The 19,740-nt window shown below is 41.8% G+C and overlaps 1 protein-coding gene across 1 annotated transcript in view; it reads left to right on the forward strand.

The window, feature by feature from the left end:
* The first annotated feature begins 13,883 nt into the window (after positions 1-13,883).
* Positions 13,884-19,740, forward strand: part of CLVS1 (clavesin 1) — a 147,032-nt gene continuing 141,175 nt past the window's right edge. Inside the window, exon 1 of the mRNA XM_052651918.1 lies at positions 13,884-14,338. Coding sequence (XP_052507878.1) covers positions 13,884-14,338 — 455 coding nt within the window. The remainder of the gene's footprint in view (positions 14,339-19,740) is intronic.

Genomic DNA, 19,740 nt, shown 5'->3' on the forward strand with positions numbered 1-19,740 from the left:
TTTCCTATAATAGTAAAGGGTAATAAATAGACTGAAAAAAAAATTGAAAAGGCATTTTATGTAACTGTGTTCCACCAGGTTCTGCTTTTAGAGTGCTAAGATTTTCTCTCTCAGCTGAAAGGAAGTTGGGGTCTTCGGATATCTTGAAGGTCCAAACCCAAGTCCTACCTAGCACCTCTTTGATTTAACTGGGTTTATCTGTTTTATAAGAGCCAACAAATCTCAGAAAATAAGTGCCTGATCCTGTCATAAATAAAAAATCTTTTGGTGGGTACTCATTTAATTAGTTATTACTGAACAGTAAAGTGTTGGGTTTTTAAAGCAAATTGTTTTTCATAATATCAACATCTTTATTAAAAGTGAGATGGATCATATTTGCATATGGGAATAATGTCAGTCACATGTAACAACCAAGTTTAAAGCAGAGCACAGTAAATGTTGATTAAAAATTGCCCCTATACATTTATTCTGTCTCTTTAAAAAGAAAAAGAAGCAAGTCTTGTCTAAATCAGCTTGTCTAAATCAGAGGCACTGTAAAACAAACAAACAAAAAATCCTCAGAAACAAGTATCTATCTGCTGGAAGAAGTTTTGAGGAAAAATTCATACCAAATACTCTTCTTGAATGAGGAATAGTAGTATTTTGTCAAAAGGTGTCTACTGCTGTGAATTAATTCTATCTGCGTCTAAAATGGACTTACTTTTTGAACTCAAATGAAGAAAACTAGCAAAAATATCTGGCGAAATGGATTTTAGGGAAGAAGAAAATCTCGTCATCCATTATTGCCCTTAGATTGGTAATATCCACAGTAAACTGGACCCCTCAAGGCCCCAAGCAACTAGATTCTTAAAACTCCTTCCCTTCCCTTATCTTTCTGCAAAGAATGGTTCCACTCAGGCAATTTTAAAAAGTGTACATATTGCCAGTTCTAGCTGCTTTGAACCAGAAACTCGGGCCAGGAATCGACTGTCTTCAATGCTACTTCTTCCTGTACCTAATACAATTTCCTGAGGCTGGGGAAATTGCAAAACAATGCTGCTTCAGTGAGATTTACAGGCATCTGTCTCAGAAGTGATGCCTTTCTTTGACTAAATATTATACCGAGTTTATTAATTTTTATGGAGTACCACTATCCTGGCTTCTCCCTTCTTTTCTAGTAAGTGCTACTTTGCTTTTTTTCATATTTTCAAGAACAGAACTTTCTCATTTATATGATGGATTTAAAGGTGAACAGAAAACATATTTTCCAGCAAAGTGGCACCATACATTTTGCAGACATGTTCACAGAGAGGTGTATCCTATTAGAGTCATGGAATATAAAGCTGGAAGGGGCTTCAGTTCCCAAAACGGGGGATCTAGAACTCTTCAGAATGGGTGGTGTCTGCTCATTTCTGCAGGCTTTACAAAGGGACACCTTTGTAGCCTTGAGAAGTCTACTAATGATTTTACATGTTTCTCCAGCAGAGCCATCCTTAGTAAATGGATCCATGCTGACTTGGATATTCTCTGCTTTCCTGTTACACAATGACCCAGACGAGGTAACATAGATGAATGTGTTTACAAAATATGAAATCTGGCCACATGCAGTCAGCTCAGAAATACTCCTCAAGCCAACAGGGATCTTTTCCCCCATTACATTTTTCTCCCAATTTTGGATTCTTTTCATTATTATTGATTTTATCCAGGTTTTACAGGAATAATTTTCAGAAGATTCACAGTATGAATGACTCTAAAACTGTAGCCTGTAATGTCAGCCCCAAGTGTTACATTTCTCTAGAGAAAACTGCTTAATTTTCAATCCAAGTTTTTCTTAGCTGAATGGAAGTTTATCTTCTCTGGCTTGAAACTTCATGGATATGGGAATCAACTGGTCACTCTCCTCTCCATAAAACAGCTTTCATTTGTTCAGCTAATGAGTTTATTATTTCTCACTCCATCTGCGGACTTCCACAGCCCTTTAGTATGTTGTCTCTTACCTTTTATAGACCCGTTATCATGTGAAAATGTCTGTGTGGGAGGCTAGTTTTCTCTGAGCTTTTCTTCTTCCTGACTTCTGAACCAGTAGGAATTTCCCCATATGTGTTTGAGATGATCCCCTTTTGTCTTCTGGACTCTTTTAGCGAAATCCCCACTTTGTAGATACTGTACAGACCACTTGCTCCATCTCTTCCCCCTAAGATTGTGCTGTGTCCTGTCCTTAGTCACTCAGTCATGTCTGACTCTTTGCAATCCCATGGAACACAGCCCGCCAGGCTCCTCTGTCCATGGGGATTCTCCAGGCAAGAACACTGGAGTGGGTTGCCATGCCCTCCTCCAGGGGATCTTCCCAACCCAGGGATCAAACCCAGGTCTCCTGCATTGCAGGTGGATTCTTTACCATCTGAGCCACCAGGGAAGCCCCTCCCTAAAATTATATCATGTCAATTCAGTCTGTGTTATTGCTCAAACATCTTACATAAAGTTCCATACCTGTGTATGTACCAAGTACACAGTGTATACAGTGCTCACTGTTTGTAGCTCTGGAGGAAATAAGAGGGGATTTGCGGCAGTTGGGGATGCCAATCCCAGGCTCTGTAATTAAAAGGCATCTTGTCTTATGTGTGGGCTCTCCAGGCAGCTCAGCAGTAAAGAATCCACCTGCAAAGCATGAGATGAGCTCAATCCCTGGTTCGGGAAGATCCCCTGGAGAAGGAAATGGCAACTCACTCCAGTATTCTTGCCTGGGAAATCCCATGCATAGAGGCACCTGGTGAGCTAGAGTCCATGGGGTTGCAAACAGCTGGACATGACTGAGCACACCCACACATCACAAACAGCCACTACTTCAGTGAAAAACATTTCTATCTAACACAATAAAGAGGCTGAGAAACCTCATTCCTTCTTTACATGTTGTCTTTCCCTTTAACTCCTTGTATTACTTGCTCCAAGGCAAACTAAAAGGATAACAATTTTATAGATTGTCCTAGAACAGGACACCATCTTTTGTGAAGCATGTTCACTTCATCTGAGTCCCAGTCTATTTTACTTCTGCTCCAGCATCTATTTTGGGTAAAAGTTCAGGACACAGAGTCAAACCCGACCGAGCAACTTTCACTTTCACTTCTCAGCATCTCTACTCTGATAGAACTCATTCCCATTGACTTTTATTCTTTCTTAAGAGCAAGACCAAATGGGACAGATGACTGTGTGCTTCGTTGCTATTTTAAAGGGAGCCAAGAGAATCTATATAAGGATTATTTATGTGGCAAGGGTAAGCCCTGGGGCATAAAGGTGATAGAAAGTTTACCGTAAGCCAGGGGCTAAATTCTAGCCATACTATACTTTCAGATGATTAAAGGTCTCCCCTTTATCCTTCCAGATGACTTGCCTGCCCCCAGTACAGATAGCTCTTTTCTGCAAGTTGGTGAATGTTTGATAGAGAGTCAACGGACTGGTGTCCAATTTATTACTCACAGGGCGTGTGTTCCTTTGCCATTACTTATGCAGACAAGTCCTACAAGCACTAATGTGTGTGTTAGTCTCTCAGTCATGTCCATCTCTTTGTGACTGTGTGAAGTGTAGTCTGCCAGGCTCTTCTGTCCATGGAATTCTCGAAGCAAGAATACTGGAGTGGGTTGCCATTCCCTTCTCCAGGGGATCTTCCCAACTCAGGGATAGAACCGAGGTCTCCTGCATTGCAGGCAGATTCTTTACCATCTGAGCCACCAGGGAAACCTAACGGTCAGTCTGAAATTCATCATTTGGAAATAAGACCGCTTTGGTCAGCACCATCGAATGTTGTAATCAACCAACCTCTGAGATTTAAATATAGGCTCCACTGGCAGTAAGGAAGCATATTATCTTTCAAGAAAGATTTCAAATAGAATTGTACTTGAAAAAAGATTTTTGCTCACTGTGACTTTTGATTTTGGTTTTGATCTATCAGCCAGATCTGTTTTTGTCATTCAGTGTAAAAATTCCTTTTAGCATTCCTAGGGGAAAATGCATATTCCATGAAAAGAGTAGAAGTGAGAATTTAGAAAGGTGAAGAGCCGTAAGTGTTCACCTAATTCAATACATATTAAAAATTCTGAAACATATCTTTCACATTTATTGATGGCTGAGGTAGTTAATTAGACTTTCAAGTGGAAAGTTTTATCACTGAAGTTCATTCTTCATCTTTTTCTTAGAAGAGAAACTCACGAAACAAATATAGGTATAGTTTCTAACTTTATATTTGTATTAATTTAAAGCTATGTGTACTTAAAATTGTTCTTTGTATTACCTAGAACATACAGAAGCAATAGATATTTAATGTATTGTTCATTATTATTGATGTTCTCACATCTCAAATAATATTTAGAATTTATAGATTTCATCTTTCTGGTCATGACAACAGCACACTGTTTCTTCTCGAATTTGGCCAATTGTGGTCAAATTCCCAAATTCTTCCCTATTTGGCCACATCCCTTAATCATTCTTCCCGAGGATTGATGGGGTGTAGGTCTGTGCCTATTGTGAGAATGAACTTGACAGCATTAGCACCCATACTACTACGACTACTAAGTCGCTTCAGTCGTGTCCGACTCTGTGCGACCCCGTAGACGGCAGCCCACCAGGCTCCCCCATCCCTGGGATTCTCCAGGCAAGAACACTGGAGTGGGTTGCCATTTCCTGCTGGTATAGAAAAAGCACCTTTTCTGAGTCAGGGTTGGACAGTGAACAGAACATGATCTTCAAGTCAGGAAGACTTGGGTGAGTCTTTGTTTTTCCATCTATACTTACTCCATCTTAATCTCAGATTTACCCTTTTATCTGATGAGTAATAATCTAGGTTTAAAGATTGGTGTGGAGATTAGACCACATAATATCAAAGTCCAAGGTAGGTAACAAATAGTCAACAAATGTTTGTTTTCTCCCTCAGTTTTAACACTAGCTCATTGTCTGACTTAATGCCTGGTGTTAGGTGTTCTAGGCTCAGTATCTTTTTATTTTCTTGGACACGCTAAAAGTGTGGTATCAACAAGAATATTACAGTAAATGTAAACCAGAGCTTTTCATTTTCAAAGCACTTTTACCTATGTCATTTCACATGGTTCTCAGAATCCCCCAGGGAATTATCTTTATTCCACCTATTGCGGGATCGTTGTAATGATGAAAAGAGATCAGTGATGTAAAATGCTTTGAAATAATACTTATGCATATGTACATATTTTTAGATAAGACATGGTTATTATTACTCTGATTGTTTCTACTATATTTAATGTACGTTTCTAAAGATGATGAAATAAGTGAGAATAATAGATTATAAAGTAACTGAAATAGATTTTATTTGAATTATTATACTTTCTGAAATGATTTTCCACCTAGATTCCTTGGTGCATAAAGACTAGGGTATGTGTTTACAAGTGTGTTTATGGGCAAATACACTTTCTTAAACTGAATTCTGTATGAGGAAATATACAGATATATTTTTTTCTAATGGAAATTTGAGATGCAGCATAAATCTGGAATCTATGGATGCCATGATTTAAAATATCATCATATGGAGCCTCTTCTTTTCTCCTCCTCATACAAAAATACCACTATCTGAATTTCTAGCTTGTTAGAAAAAGCATGGATTAGAAATGGAAGTAAACTCCTACCATGGGCTCCTCAGAGACTGTACTGAGCTACTTTTCATGTATCTGGAACAATCTCTAAACAAAAGAATCATTTAGGACCCAACCAGAAGTGGAAGAGGAGTTTCTGAGGCTCACAGGAACCCACAAAAAGTGTCCCTTTGGGGTTATCAAGCACATTTCAATACCCGGGCCATGCTTGGGAGTCTACTAGGCATGCCAACGTATCAGTCCTTCAAACAGAGTGTCAAGGCTTCTGACTTGTCATTCCCAGTGTCAAGCCCTAGGAACATACATAAAGAAAGCAAAAATCAATGATGGCTTGAAAAGTCACAGATAGCTAGATTTTAAATAGTCCATCTGCAAATGAAATATGGGGACAAGATGGTAACCACACATTTGTAAAGTCGGTTGCTAGGCTACCTAAAACTGTCTATTAACCCCTTAGGCACATTTAAGCTTATAGAAGAGTAAGTGAAGTGAAAGTGAAGTCGCTCAGTCGTGTCCGACTCTTTGCGACCCCATGGACTGTAACCTATCAGGCTCCTCTGTCCATGGGATTTTCCAGGCAATAGCACTGGAGTGGATTGCCATTTCCTTCTCCAGCAGATCTTCCCGACCCAGGGATCGAACCCAGGTCTCCCGCATTGTAGACAGATGCTTTACTGTCTGAGCCACCAGGGAAGTAAGGCTGGAAGGGATTTCAGGAAAGGAGAGCAAGGTTCTGAGAGGGACGGTAACTAGCTGAAGGTGACATAGGTCTTAAGTAGTAAATATTAGAACCTTTCTGCTATATGTAAGGATAGAAGAGCACCATAGTAAGGAACATGGGATTTTAGAAATATAAACTTAAACCCAGTTTTGCTTCTTGGTAACTGTGTAACTCTAGGAAGGTCATTTACCATCTTCTGTGCCTATTTCCTCATCTGAAAAATGGGGACAATAGTATACTCATCTCATAGAATTGATCTAGTAAATTCCCAGGTGGCATTAGCGGTAAAGAACGTGCCTGCCAATGCAGGAGACATAGGAGACGCAGGTTCCATGGATCCTTGTGTTGGGACGATCCCCTGGAGGAGGAAACACAACCCACCCCAGTATTCTTGCCTGGAGAACTGCATGGACAGAGGAGCCTGATGGGCTACAGTCCATGAGGTGGCAAAGAGTTGGACACGACAGAAGCGACTTAGCAGACAGCACAGGAATTAAATCATATACCATGTAAAAAAATTAGAGTATGCAAGTGCCTGGGACATAACAAACACGGTGATAATAAATACCAAATTAAAGCAATTCTTATTATACCACCAGGACAGAAACCACTCTGACTTCTTCAGGTGATATCAAGTCCAGTGTGTTCTTTATACCTGTTTGACCAATTCAGAAACATTGAATGAGAACCAAATCCTTCGTGTGAACAAAAAATATCACAATTAAAAATGCTATATCTGAAGAACATTCTCGTATAGCACAGTATTTTTAGTGCCTTAAATATTATTGATGGAGCTATTATTTAAGTAGAAGTCTATTCAGATTTCTGAAATGAAGGGTTTGACTTTAATGGAAAATGTCTGTTTCATCCTAAGCATGAAAACTGGTGACCCTGGCTTGGGCACTCTCTCCAGCAACTCTCACTGTATGCTGAGCACAGAATAAAGATATAGAGTGAAGCAAATTTATTTCAGAGATTATAGATCAGAGGCATAACTATGGATGTGGGCCGTGAAAAATGCAGCTTCAACTCTCCCCCTGAAACCCTTGTAATTTATCCTGGAAACGTTGTTGAGTTCCCTGAACTGTAAGGTAAGGAAGTTGCTCCCAGCAGCTTTAAATATTCTGTCAGGGACCAGCCTTTGCTATGCCTTGTACTCTGAGCACATTGTGCTAAGATTGGAACCCTGAACCTCACGCAGAATGCTTCAAAGAGGCAAAGATCTGAAGCACAATGTGCCTAGGCTAACTTCTTCTAGGAACAAATTACTTTGTATATAAGGAGGGAAATGAAGGCAGCTGCAACACTTTTAAGGAAAACATTCCCAGAGGTACTGAAACAGAAGGGGAAACCACTTATTCACTCAGTGAACCAACATTGTGACTACTTTATGCATTTGTCCTATATGGATGTACACATACGGCACCTACTTAGTGCAGGCACTGTCCCAGACACTGAGGATAGGCAGTGAACACAATGAAGAGTCTCTGAGCATGGCACAAACCCTCTGTGTGTCAGAGACTGTGCTGGGGAAACACAAATGAGTAAGATCAGGTAATCAAGGAGATTCTGAGTGAGGAGTTCAGAGTAAGGAGGGAGAGGGGAAACTGGTGATAAAATGTCATTTTGGTAAGGGTGAGGGGACTACACCTGACCTCTGAAGATGAGAGAGAGTTCCTGGGTGGTGACTCCTTAAGGGTAGGAGGAGTTAGTGGTTGTTCTAGACAGAGGGAGCACCTTTTTCCAAGGCCCAGGGGTGAGAGAAGAGACCACAAGTGTCTTGGTGTGGCAGCATGGATGGATGGTGGATCTGGGGACACAGATGGGGACCGGCGTCTCAGAAACCAGGTCCACGTCACAGGGTTTTATATTTCATCCTAGAACAACTGGAAGCTATTGATTGATGTTGATCAAGGAGTGACATGGGGGGCTGGGATGAATTGGGTGGTTGAGCTTGACATATGTACACTATCAATACTGTGTATAAAATAGATAACGCATGAGAACCTACTGTATAGCTCAGGGAACCCTACTCAGTGCCCTGCTGCTGCTGCTGCTAAGTCGCTTCAGTCGTGTCCGACTCTGTGCGACCCCATAGACAGCAGCCCACCAGGCTCCCCCATCCCTGGGATTTTCCAGGCAAGAACACTGGAGTGGGTTGCCATTTCCTTCTCCAATGCATGAAAGTGAAAAATGAAAGTGAAGTTGCTCAGTCGTGTCCGACTCTTAGCGACCCCAGTGGACTGCAGCCCACCAGGCTCCTCCGTCCATGGGATTTTCCAGGCAAGAGTACTGGAGCAGGGTGCCATTGCCTTCTCAGTGCTCTGGAGTGACCTAAATGAGAAGGAAATCCAAAAAAAGGGGGATATATGAATATATAGAGCTGATTGACTCTGCTATACCGTAGAAAAGTAACACAACTTTGTAAAGCAGCTATACTTCAGTAAAAATCAATTTTAAAAAAGGAGTCACATGAGAAGATTTAAATATTAATACAAAGAATGGACAAGGGAAAGTCAAGGTTGGCAGCAAGAATACCATCAAGGGGATATTGCAGGACTAAACAGATGAGTAGTGATGTGGTCTAAACAAAGACCATGAAAATGGATGGAAAGGACTGGGAAGATCTGAGAAATATTATGGAAGTGATTGCCTGAATGTGGGCAGTAAGGGAGGGGATGGAATAATAGCTGACGCCCAGACTTCCAGCGTGGGAAATGACACAGATGATGTCAGTCAGTAAGAGGGGGAGGTCGAAGAGCAGGATGAGGAACGCTGATGAATTCAGTTTTGAACATATTGAGTGTGTGGGGCCTAGGGGACATCTAAGTGGGGGTGTTCAGTAGGCAGCTGGATATATAAGTACACCTGAGCATCAGGAGAGAGCTGTGGACTGAAGTCTCCCACATGTAGGTGGTTAAATTGTGGTTGGACCCTGGAAAATAATACATAGAAATGGTGAGCACATACGAAGATGGAGCAGGAATGGACAGAGGCTGGGAGAAAAATAGGGTACATGGAATTACAGAAAAGAGTGAGAAAATAGTTTTAAGAAGTCATCAACATCAAATGCTAATGGGGTCACGCATACATAAATGGGTGCTGAAATTTGTCCACTGGCAGTAGCGACAGAAAGGTCACGCACTAGTAGAGGGATCATCTGGGTTTGCTCGGCACTGTCCCCAGTTCTGCTTGTTGTTATTAGCGCCTCCTGGTGTCTAAATTTGGATAATAAACTATATGATCATCTCAGCCACTGGTGGGTGAGAGCCAAGGTAGATGGCGGTGGGTATGCAGTGTGCTTAGTCGCTCAGTCATGTCCAGCTCTGTGCAACTCCATGGACTGCAGCCAGCTAGGATCTCTGTCCATGGGGATTTTCCAGGCAAGAATACTGGAGTGGGTTGCCATTTCCTCCTCCAGGGGATCTTCCCAAACCAGGGATCAATCCCAGGTCTCCCACATTGCAGGTGGATTCAGTACCGTCTGAGCCACCAGAGAAGCACACAGTGGGTATCGAGGTGAATTTGAAGAAGTGAAGTTGCTCGGTTGTGTCCAACTCTTTGTGACCCCACGGACTGTAGCCTACCAGGCTCCTCCATCCATGGGATTTTCCAGGCAAGAATATTGGAGTGGGTTGCCATTTCCTTCTCCAGGAGATCTTCCTGACCCAGGGACTGAACCTGGGTCTCCCACATTGTAGGCAGACACTTTACCATCTGAGCCACCAGGGAAGTCCAGGGAAGAATTTGAAGAGGGAGACATCAAATAAGGGAACGTTTTGAAAGAGTGTGGTGAGGTTGTTAAAGAGGGAATTTTAACATTAGATGGACATTGAACTAGATGGATTTTAAACATTCTTCCAATCCTGGGACTAGTTCATAGAGAACTATATTCCTTTACTATCTTCAGTTTTGGAATCAGTGAGAATAAGGACTTTGTTATACTTATTTTCTCACTTTCAGAGCTAAATGCTACATTTTACAAATTTCTTTGCAAAGCCAACATTTTATAAATAAAACTTTTACTATTCTACATTCATTCTTGAAAATGAATACTAATTATCTGAACCCATATTCATCTATCACAAAGGCAATATAAAGCAGAAATGTGTGAAGTGATTATCTCCCTATAGAAATTACAGCTAGTCCTAAATTAAGTTGAAAGAATTCTTTTATCTTTAAAATTATTTTGTATGATAAAGTGTTAATAATTATGTTGTAAGTAAATGTTCTGCCTCTTATTGCAAATACTGTTTGATCTAGGAAAGCTAGGGGGAAAAAATACACACCTCCAAGTTTTTTTAAAATTAATATGTCTTCTGATTTTTGGTACTTCTAGGTTAGACCAAACTGATGTCTGAGAGAGCTTGAACATATTTAAAATGAGAAAGATGCAAATAATATGAGCATTTGTCTGTATATCATTTAGGTAGAAAAACCTGAAGGGCTTAAAACAATCATTAAGTATGCTAATCTCTAGTTGCATCCGTGTTGCTACCAACAGCATTAATTTCATTCTTTCTTATCAGTTCAGTTCAGTTGTTCAGTTGTGTCTGACTCTTTGCGACCCCATGGACTGCAGCACGCCAGGCTTCCCTGTCCATCACCAACATCCAGAGCATGCTCAAACTCATATCCATCGTGTCGGTGACGCCATCCAACCATCTCATCCTCTGTCATCCCCTTCTTCTCCCACCTTCAGTCGTTCCCAGCATCAGGGTGTTTTCAAATGAGTCAGTTCTTTGCATCAGGTGGACAAAGTATTGGAGTTTCAGCTTCAGCATCAGTCCTTCCAATGAATATTCAGGACTGATTTCCTTTAGGATTGACTGGTTGGAACTTCTTGCTGTCCAAGGGACTCTCAAGAGTATTCTCCAACACCACAGTTCAAAAGCATAAATTCTTTGGCGCTCAGCTTTCTTTATAGTCCAACTCTCACATCCATATATGACTACTGGAAAAACCATAGCTTTGACTAGACAGACTTTTGTTGCCAAAGTAATGTCTCTGCTTTTTAATATACGGTCCAAGTTGGTCATAGCTTTTCTTCCAAGGAGCAAGCATCTTTTAATTTCATGGCTGCAGTCACGATCTGCAGTGATTTTGAAGCCCCCCAAAATAAGGTCTTTCACTGTTTCCATTGTTTCTCCATCTATTTACCATGAAGTGATGGGACTGGATGCCATGATCTTAGTTTTCTGAATGCTAAGTTTTAAGCCAACTTTTTCATTCTCCTCTTTCACTTTCATCAAGAGGCTCTTTAGTTCCCCTTCACTTTCTGCCATAAGGGTGGTGTCATCTGCGTATCTGAAGTTACGGATATTTCTCCCAGCAATCTTGATTCCAGCTTGTGCTTCATCAAACCTAGCATTTCACAAGTGTACTCTGCATATAAGTTAAATAAGCAGGGTGACAGTATACAGCCTTGACGTACTCCTTTCCCGATTTGGAACCAATTTGCTGTTCCATGTCCAGTTCTAACTGTTGCTTCTTGACCTGCAAACAGATTTCTCAACAGGCGGGTCAGGTGGTCTGGTATCCCTTCTCTCTAAGAATTTTCCACAGTTCGTTTTGATACACATAGTCATAGGCTTTGGTGTAGTCAATAAAGCAAAAGTAGATGTTTTTCTGGAACTCTCTTGCTTTTTCCATGATCCAGCAGATGTTGGCAGTTTGATCTCTGGTTCTTCTGACTTTTTGAAATCCAGCTTGAACATCTGGAAACTTACGGTTCTTTTTTATGACCGAGTAGTACTCAGTCTTGTGTACGTACCACATCTTTTTCCCATTCATTTGTCGATGGGCATTTAGATTGTTTCCATGTCGTGGCTACTGTTAAAAGTGCTGCTGTGAACATGTATCTTTTTGAACTACAGTTGTGTCTGGTTATATGCCTAGGATTGGGATTGCAGGTCAGAAAGGGAAAGACAAATACCATATGATGTCACTTAGGTGTGAAATCTAAAATATGACAGAAATGAACCTAGCTGTGAAATAGAAATAGAGTCAGACAGAGAGAGCAGACTGGTGGTTGCCAAGGGAGAGGAGGGTGGGAGAGGGCTGGACTGGGAGTTTGGGATTAGCAGATGCAAACTGTCATATATAGAATGGGAAAAATAAAAAAACAAGGTCCTACTGTATAGCACAGGAAACTATATTCAATATCCTGTGATAAACCAGAATGGAAAAGAATATGAAAAAGAATAACTGAGTCACTTTGCTGTATAACAGTAATTAACATAGCATTGCAATTCAACTATACTTCAATCAAAAATAAATTAAAAATAAAGACATTTCACCAAGGGAAAAATGAAACAAAGAACTTAATCATTATCATAAGTAAAGTAATATCTTAGGATAACAGAAAAGTTATACCAAAAAGTGACCTTGAAGTCCATATGGATATTGGGCCAGGAAAGAAGACAACTAAGAGTTCCAAGACCTTTTGTCCTCAGCAGAAGAGTGAGACTGCTGGGAAATGTCTTCACATGAGCCTCTCTCTCACTGCTGTTGAATTTGATTATCGAAGGTCAAGCTTCCAGCCATAAGCCTGTCCTTCTCTCCCTGCTCCAGTTCATTTAGTTCAGTTTGAGTAATTAGGTACCATGAGGTTACAATAGGGTGACTTTAAAAGCCCCTTTTCACTGTTAAGCTGCAAATGGCTGCCTTTAAAAAAGGGGGTATTTCTGTGAAAGAAACTGAGAAAAGAAGCTAATGGAGGCCCTAATGTCTCTGATTGAATGCCTGTGAACAGCCCCATAAAACAGGCTGCAACAGAGGAGAATTTTTCTCTTTTCCTGGGTAACTCATTAAAAAAGCAAGCTATTCCTAGTCTGACTGTAGACTGTTAATTAGTCGGTATCATAAAAAACTTCCTAAACGTATTGCAAAGACTTGCATATTACACAGTGAAAAGTGAAAGCGAACGTCACTCAGTCGTGTCCGACTCTTTGCAACCCATGGACTATACAGTCCATGGAATTCTCCAGGCCACAATACTGGAGTGGTACCCTTTCCCTTCTCCCAACGCAGGCATCAAACCCAGATCTCCCACATTGCAGGAGGGTTCTTTACCAGCTGAGCCATAAGGGAAGCCCAAGAATACTTGGTGTGGGTAGCCTATCCCTTCTCCAGCAGATCTTCCTGACCCAGGGATCGAACTGGGATTTCTTGCACTGCAGGCAGATTCTTTACCAACTGAACTATCAGGGAAACCCATTACACACTGAAGGTGTGAATAATGAAATTATGCCAAAGACCCTATTTTAAATAATATATACCCTTTATTCTTCTAATCAGCTCTACAGCATAATATACTGCTTTTCTGAGTTCCAGGTCATTTGCCCAGACCTTCTTTGTATCATCTATTTGTCTCTCTTGTGTGTATTTGTTTTGCAGTAAGCAATGGCCTTGGTTTGGCTTCTCTTCTGGCTGGCCACCACCACATAGAATCTGAATGTCCAACCATTTTCCAGGAACAGAAAGAAGAGCCTCTGCTTGTCTGTTTCAGTGGCAGCTTGGTGGTAAAAAGACTGTTGAATGGGCCACGATTTCAGCAGACCATCACGTGAATGGGACCAGTCTCTTTTCTTCCCAAACATCAGAAATTAAGCACTTCGAAAGGAGATTCAGCCAAGATGACCCATTTACAGGCTGGCCTCAGCCCAGAGACTATAGAGAAAGCACGCCTGGAACTGAATGAAAACCCAGACGTTTTACACCAGGATATCCAGCAAGTCAGAGACATGATCATCACCAGGCCTGACATCGGATTCTTACGCACAGATGATGCCTTCATCCTGAGGTTTCTCCGAGCCAGGAAGTTTCACCAAGCAGATGCCTTCAGACTCCTGGCCCAGTACTTCCAGTACCGCCAGCTAAACCTGGACATGTTCAAAAACTTCAAGGCCGATGATCCTGGCATTAAGAGGGCTCTCATTGATGGGTTCCCTGGAGTGTTGGAAAACCGTGATCACTACGGCAGGAAGATTCTTCTGCTGTTCGCAGCCAATTGGGATCAGAGTAGGTAAATGTAGATAGTGTCTTTATTTGGTTCCTCTGTTTCATAAGCATTGTCACTGCATGTTTGGGGCTATACGCCTTTATGGATAATGGGCTCTTATTTAAACATATATATTCTCTACATCCGGGTTTCCCAGGTGGCGCCAGTGGGAAAGAACTCGCCTGCTGATGCAGGAAACATTAACATGTGTGGGTTTGATCCGTGGGTCAGGAAGATCCCCTGGAAGAGGGCATGGCAACCCATTCCAGTATTCTCGCCTGGAGAATCCCACAGACAGCAGAGCCTGTTGGTCTACAGTCCATAGGGTCGCACAGAGTCAGGCATGACTGAAGCTACTTATCACACACACATGCACTCATTATCTTCATCTACAAAGAAACTTTCAAGGCCACGGGTTTTTCACTGCCATCAGAAGGTGATTCCAGATCCACAGCAATGTTTTGGAACACAAGTTAGAATTGTAGAGACCTCAGAAGTTATTCTGTTCATCAGAGGGGGTCACATATTTTCATAAAACTGAAATCTGGTCTTTTAGAAGATCCATATATTCCGTCTTTTATGTTCTCATCTTTAACAACAAGAAAAGTGGATGCAGTAGATGGCTTTAAATCAAGTATTTTCAACACATGAAATAATTCCTTGGATCCTGTCCATGAGTTTAATACCTGACATTTTTTCTGCATGCCAGACCTTTCCACCCAAACACCTTCGAACATTTCTCCTGAAAGTCCCATAAATAACTACAAACTCAACACGTCCCAAACTGAGTGCATCATCTTTCCCGCTCTTCCATCCATCCAGTCTCTTGAGCCAGAAATCTGAGTGTCTCTCTGGACCACTCCCTGCCATTGCTCCTCACATTTCATTAATTGCTGAGTCCTGCTCCTTTCTTTTTAAAACCCGCTTGAGTCTCTTGTTTTTAGTGGCTCCTATGGCTACTGCCCTAGTGTAAGTTCTTGTTTCTCACCTGCATCACTCAGACAGCCTTCTGACAGGCTCCGTGCCTCTGGTCCAGTCTCCTCTGAGCCATTCTAGTCTTTACAATCGTCAGAGTAACCCTCCGAAAATTCCACTATGTCACTCCTCTCATTAAAATTCTTCAATGACCTGCAAGTCTTCAAAGTAAAATAAAGCCCTTTACAATTCTTCTTCATCTCCTGCTCTGCTTCACCCTCTGCTTTCTTTCATGGTCTCCAGTCCAGCTGGTTGGAAGTGTAAGTTTTGCCTTAAATACTAGTAATTGTGGTTTTGACATGTCTCCAAGCCTCTGGACTCACTCCACCAGAGACTTGAAGGAGGGTCAACATTTCGAATGCCAAATCGAACCAACTTGGACATACCCTGCCCACTGTCTCATACCTATCTCTAGTGTTCTTCGGAAAGATAGTCTTCATCAACGTCCATCCCAACCCTGTTCCATGAGGTGTCTTCCTCTGCCCACGTATTTCTACTCAGGTATTTACAACAGCAGTTTAAGAACCACTGTTATTATAGCTGATATTTTTGAACACATATAATCTCATTTAATCCACCCAAGAACTTTTCATGATGGTATTCCTATGATCCCAGTTTTGCAAAGTTAAGCAACTCATTCAGTGTCACACAACGAGTGAGATACAGAATGGGGGTTGATTTGAGAGTGAGTTCTCTTATCTTGGCGTTATTATAATTGCATGCCTACGTGTGTGTTCTTTCTTACCCCTCCTCCCAAGACTGCAGTTTCCTTGAGGGCAACAGACTGCAGCTTTTTCATGTTTATCTCTTGGGCACATAGTCCAATAGGCAATAAATGTTGAATTAGAAAGAATGTATGGACTAATCTCCAAAACTTTGCCTGTGACTTGAGCTCTCACAGGGGTATCATACTGAAATTATGGTACTTGGGGAAACACAGGTTTAACTTTCAAAATATACCAAAGAGCCCCTCATCCAAATATAATTAAAAGAAATTTCTAGGGTGCTGTTTAGTGCCTCATATGACTAGGCTTCACCCTAAAGATGATTAGCGTGGGACACTTTAGCGACCCCACCGACTGTTTTCTGGTTGAAAAACTGGAATAGGGCAATCTAGATGGGGAAGGACAGGGAAACCTGGCATTCTGCAGTCCACAGGGTTGCAGAGTCAGACACGACTGAGTGACTAAACAACAGCAAACCCTGAAAAGGTATTGGAATGTTTTACTACTATCAGTCTATATATAGGTGGTTCAGATCTGCACCGCAGCCCAGGATGCCCTGCTGTGTCTCTGCTCTGTTATCCCATAGGCGTTAAGGATGAGCCTCTCATTACAGTGTTCTACCGATGAGAAAGATTTCCAGGTCTTTTTTTTTTTTTTTTTCATATGCTAACTTGCCATCTGTATGTATTTTATTGTGAAGGATCTGTTAATGAACTTGGTCCATTTTTTTTCTTCTAAATTGATGAACCTATTTGCAGGGCAGGAATAGAGATGAAGATGTAGAGAACGGACTTGTGGGCACAGGAGAGGAAGGAGAGGGTGGGACAAATTGGGAAGTTGGGATTGGCATGTATGCACCACCATGTGTAATGACAGCTAGCAGGAAGCTGCTGTATAACACAGGGAGCCCAGCCGGATGTCTGCAACAACCTAGTGGGGTGGGAGGGAGGCTTAAGAGGGAGCAGACATATGTATACTCATGGCTAATTCGTGTTGTCATATGTCAGAAACAGACACAACATTGTAAAGCAATTATCTTCCAATTAAAGATTTCCAGGTCCTCACATTCACCCATACATCATTCACTTGACAAACATTTGTTGAGTGTAGACTTGGTGCCAGGCGTGTGCTAAGTCACTGAGGACATGATGAAAATACATGTCCCTCCCAGCAAACAGTGCTTTGGGCACCACTGTCTGGTAATGATGCAAACACATGGACGGCTGACCCCTACCACGGGAGAATTCCTTCTGAGACATAAGCCATCCACAGTGGACAAGAGCCCTAGTTTAACTAGCAGAAACAGCTGTCCTCTTGGAAAGGACACACGAACACTTTGGATTTTGAAACAGTAAAATCTGATGACTCTGGAGAATGATCGTGCTGACTTCATCGGTGCGTAGTTGTCACACGTGTTCGAGAACTTCTGTCTGCTAAGACACGTGACACACAGAACACCAGTAAGCAACGATTTAGATGTGAAGAGACCATCACCATATAGTATCTTGTTTTCTGTTAGTCTTTGGTCTGTAAAGATCTCCAAATGTGGTGTTAAGAAGCAAAAAGAAACAAGTCTCCAAGGGAATCATTCAAATCTTTATGATTATGATAACCTCGAACGAGGTACTTCATGTCTCTTCTCCTCAGTTTCCTTAGGTGTAAGATGAAGAGCATGAACTAGGTAATCTCTGAAACACCTTCCATCTCTAATGGTTCATGAATGTGAAGCTCATTCAGCCTGATCCTATGGATGGAGAGGGATTTTAAAATTCACTCAATAGGCTTCTGATTCACTAGGTTCTTTAAAGTAATCTCTCTCTCTCTCTCACACACACACACGTACACACGTACACACTCTTACTTCCACCCCTCCTCTCTTCCTCCACCAAAGGCTGGGTCTACTTGAAGCAGCTTTATTTTTAACTGTTTATTTCATACTGGAGTATAGCTGATTAAAAATGTTGTGATAGTTTCAGGCATATAGCAAAGGGACTCAGCCATACATATACGTGTATCCATTATCACTCCCCTCCTATCCAGGCTAGAGGGTTTTTTTTTTTTTTTTTTTTAAATTGTAGAATACTGTTTGTTCCAAACCATTTTGGCTTTAACAAGAAGGTGAAAGGTTAAGGCTATCCCATTGACAGCCACAGATGATCAGAAGCAAACAAACCTCAGTCTGAACTATGATACTGTCATGTGATTTACTGGTTATATGACCCGGGCGGGACAAGTAACCTCTCTCTTTTCTGACTCTGTTTTCTCACTTGGAAGGTGGAGATGATAGTTTAGTTCAGTTCAGTCACTCAGTCATGTCTGACTCTTTGCGACCCCATGAATTGCAGCACACCAGGCCTCCCTGTCCATTACCAACTCCCGGAGTTCACTCAGACTCACATCCGTCGAGTTGGTGATGCCATCCAACCATCTCATCCTCTCTTGTCCCCTTCTCTGCCTGCCCCCAATCCCTCCTAGCATCAGAGTCTTTTCCAGTGAGTCAACTCTTCGCATGAGGTGGCCAAAGTACTGGAGTTTCAGCTTCAGCATCATTCCCTCCAAAGAAATCCCAGGGCTGATCTCCTTTAGAATGGACTGGTTGGATCTCCTTGCAGTCCAAGGGACTCTCAAGAGTCTTCTCCAACACCACAGTTCAAAAGCATCAATTCTTCAGCACTCAGCCTTCTTCACAGTCCAACTCTCACATCCATACGTGACCACTAGAAAAACCATAGCCTTGACTAGATGGACCTTTGTTGCCTGACAGAATGTGGTCCACTGGAGAAGGGAATGGCAAACCCCATGAACAGTATGAAAAGGCAAAATGATAGGGGATGATAAGCAAGCTTATTTAATAATGTAGCTGAGAAGACTGAATGAAATAATGCATTTAAGTTACACAGCTTGTTGCATGGTACATGGTAAACATGCAGTAATATTTAAAGTATTAACATGAATACTGGGCTTATAAAATGGGCTTATAGTATTCAGTGGTAAAGAATCCACCTGCCAATGCAAGAGACTCAGTTTCAATCCCTGGGTCAGGAAGATGCCCTGGAGGAGGAAATGGCAACCCACTCCAGTATGCTTGCCTGGGAAATCCCATGGACAGAGAAGCTACAGTCCATGGGGCTGCAAAGAGCTGGACATGACTTGGCAACTAAACAACAGCAACAAATAAAAATAATATAGCACAGATGGTAAATAAATTGAAACCAGAGACAAGAGTATGATATTTGAAGATGGAAGTGGGCTGATGAGTCTATCTGCCCCTTGCTGTCCTCAGCACTTGTTGGCTTTCTCCCCAGACATGTTCCCCATCACACAGACCTAGCCTAACTGAGCCCTGGAGGCCTGAAAAGTTGGTGTAGCTTTGCAAAATGATTACTTGACTCTCTCGGGGAGTCTGAGACAACTGGAAAGCCATTTGAATGTCTCATATGAAAGGTGTACTGAGATTAAAACTGTTATTAATATTTATTAAAACTATGTAAATCTCATTCATCTAGACCCCGGACAGCCTGAGCGAGAGCGCAGGCTGGTGAGTGGCGGGGAGTGCTGTCCACCAGGGGCACATACAGAGCTAAGTATGCACACAGAGGCCCAGAGTCTCTGGGCTCCCAGCACATCCACCAGCCTCCTCCAGAAATGGGGTCTTGGCAGGAGCTTCTAGACTTCTGTCTTTTCTGAGGCAGCCAGGCTGAATGGAAATGAGCCAGATTAAATCAG

This window comes from Budorcas taxicolor, chromosome 14 (genome assembly GCF_023091745.1).
Source record: "Budorcas taxicolor isolate Tak-1 chromosome 14, Takin1.1, whole genome shotgun sequence".
NCBI lineage: Eukaryota > Metazoa > Chordata > Mammalia > Artiodactyla > Bovidae > Budorcas > Budorcas taxicolor.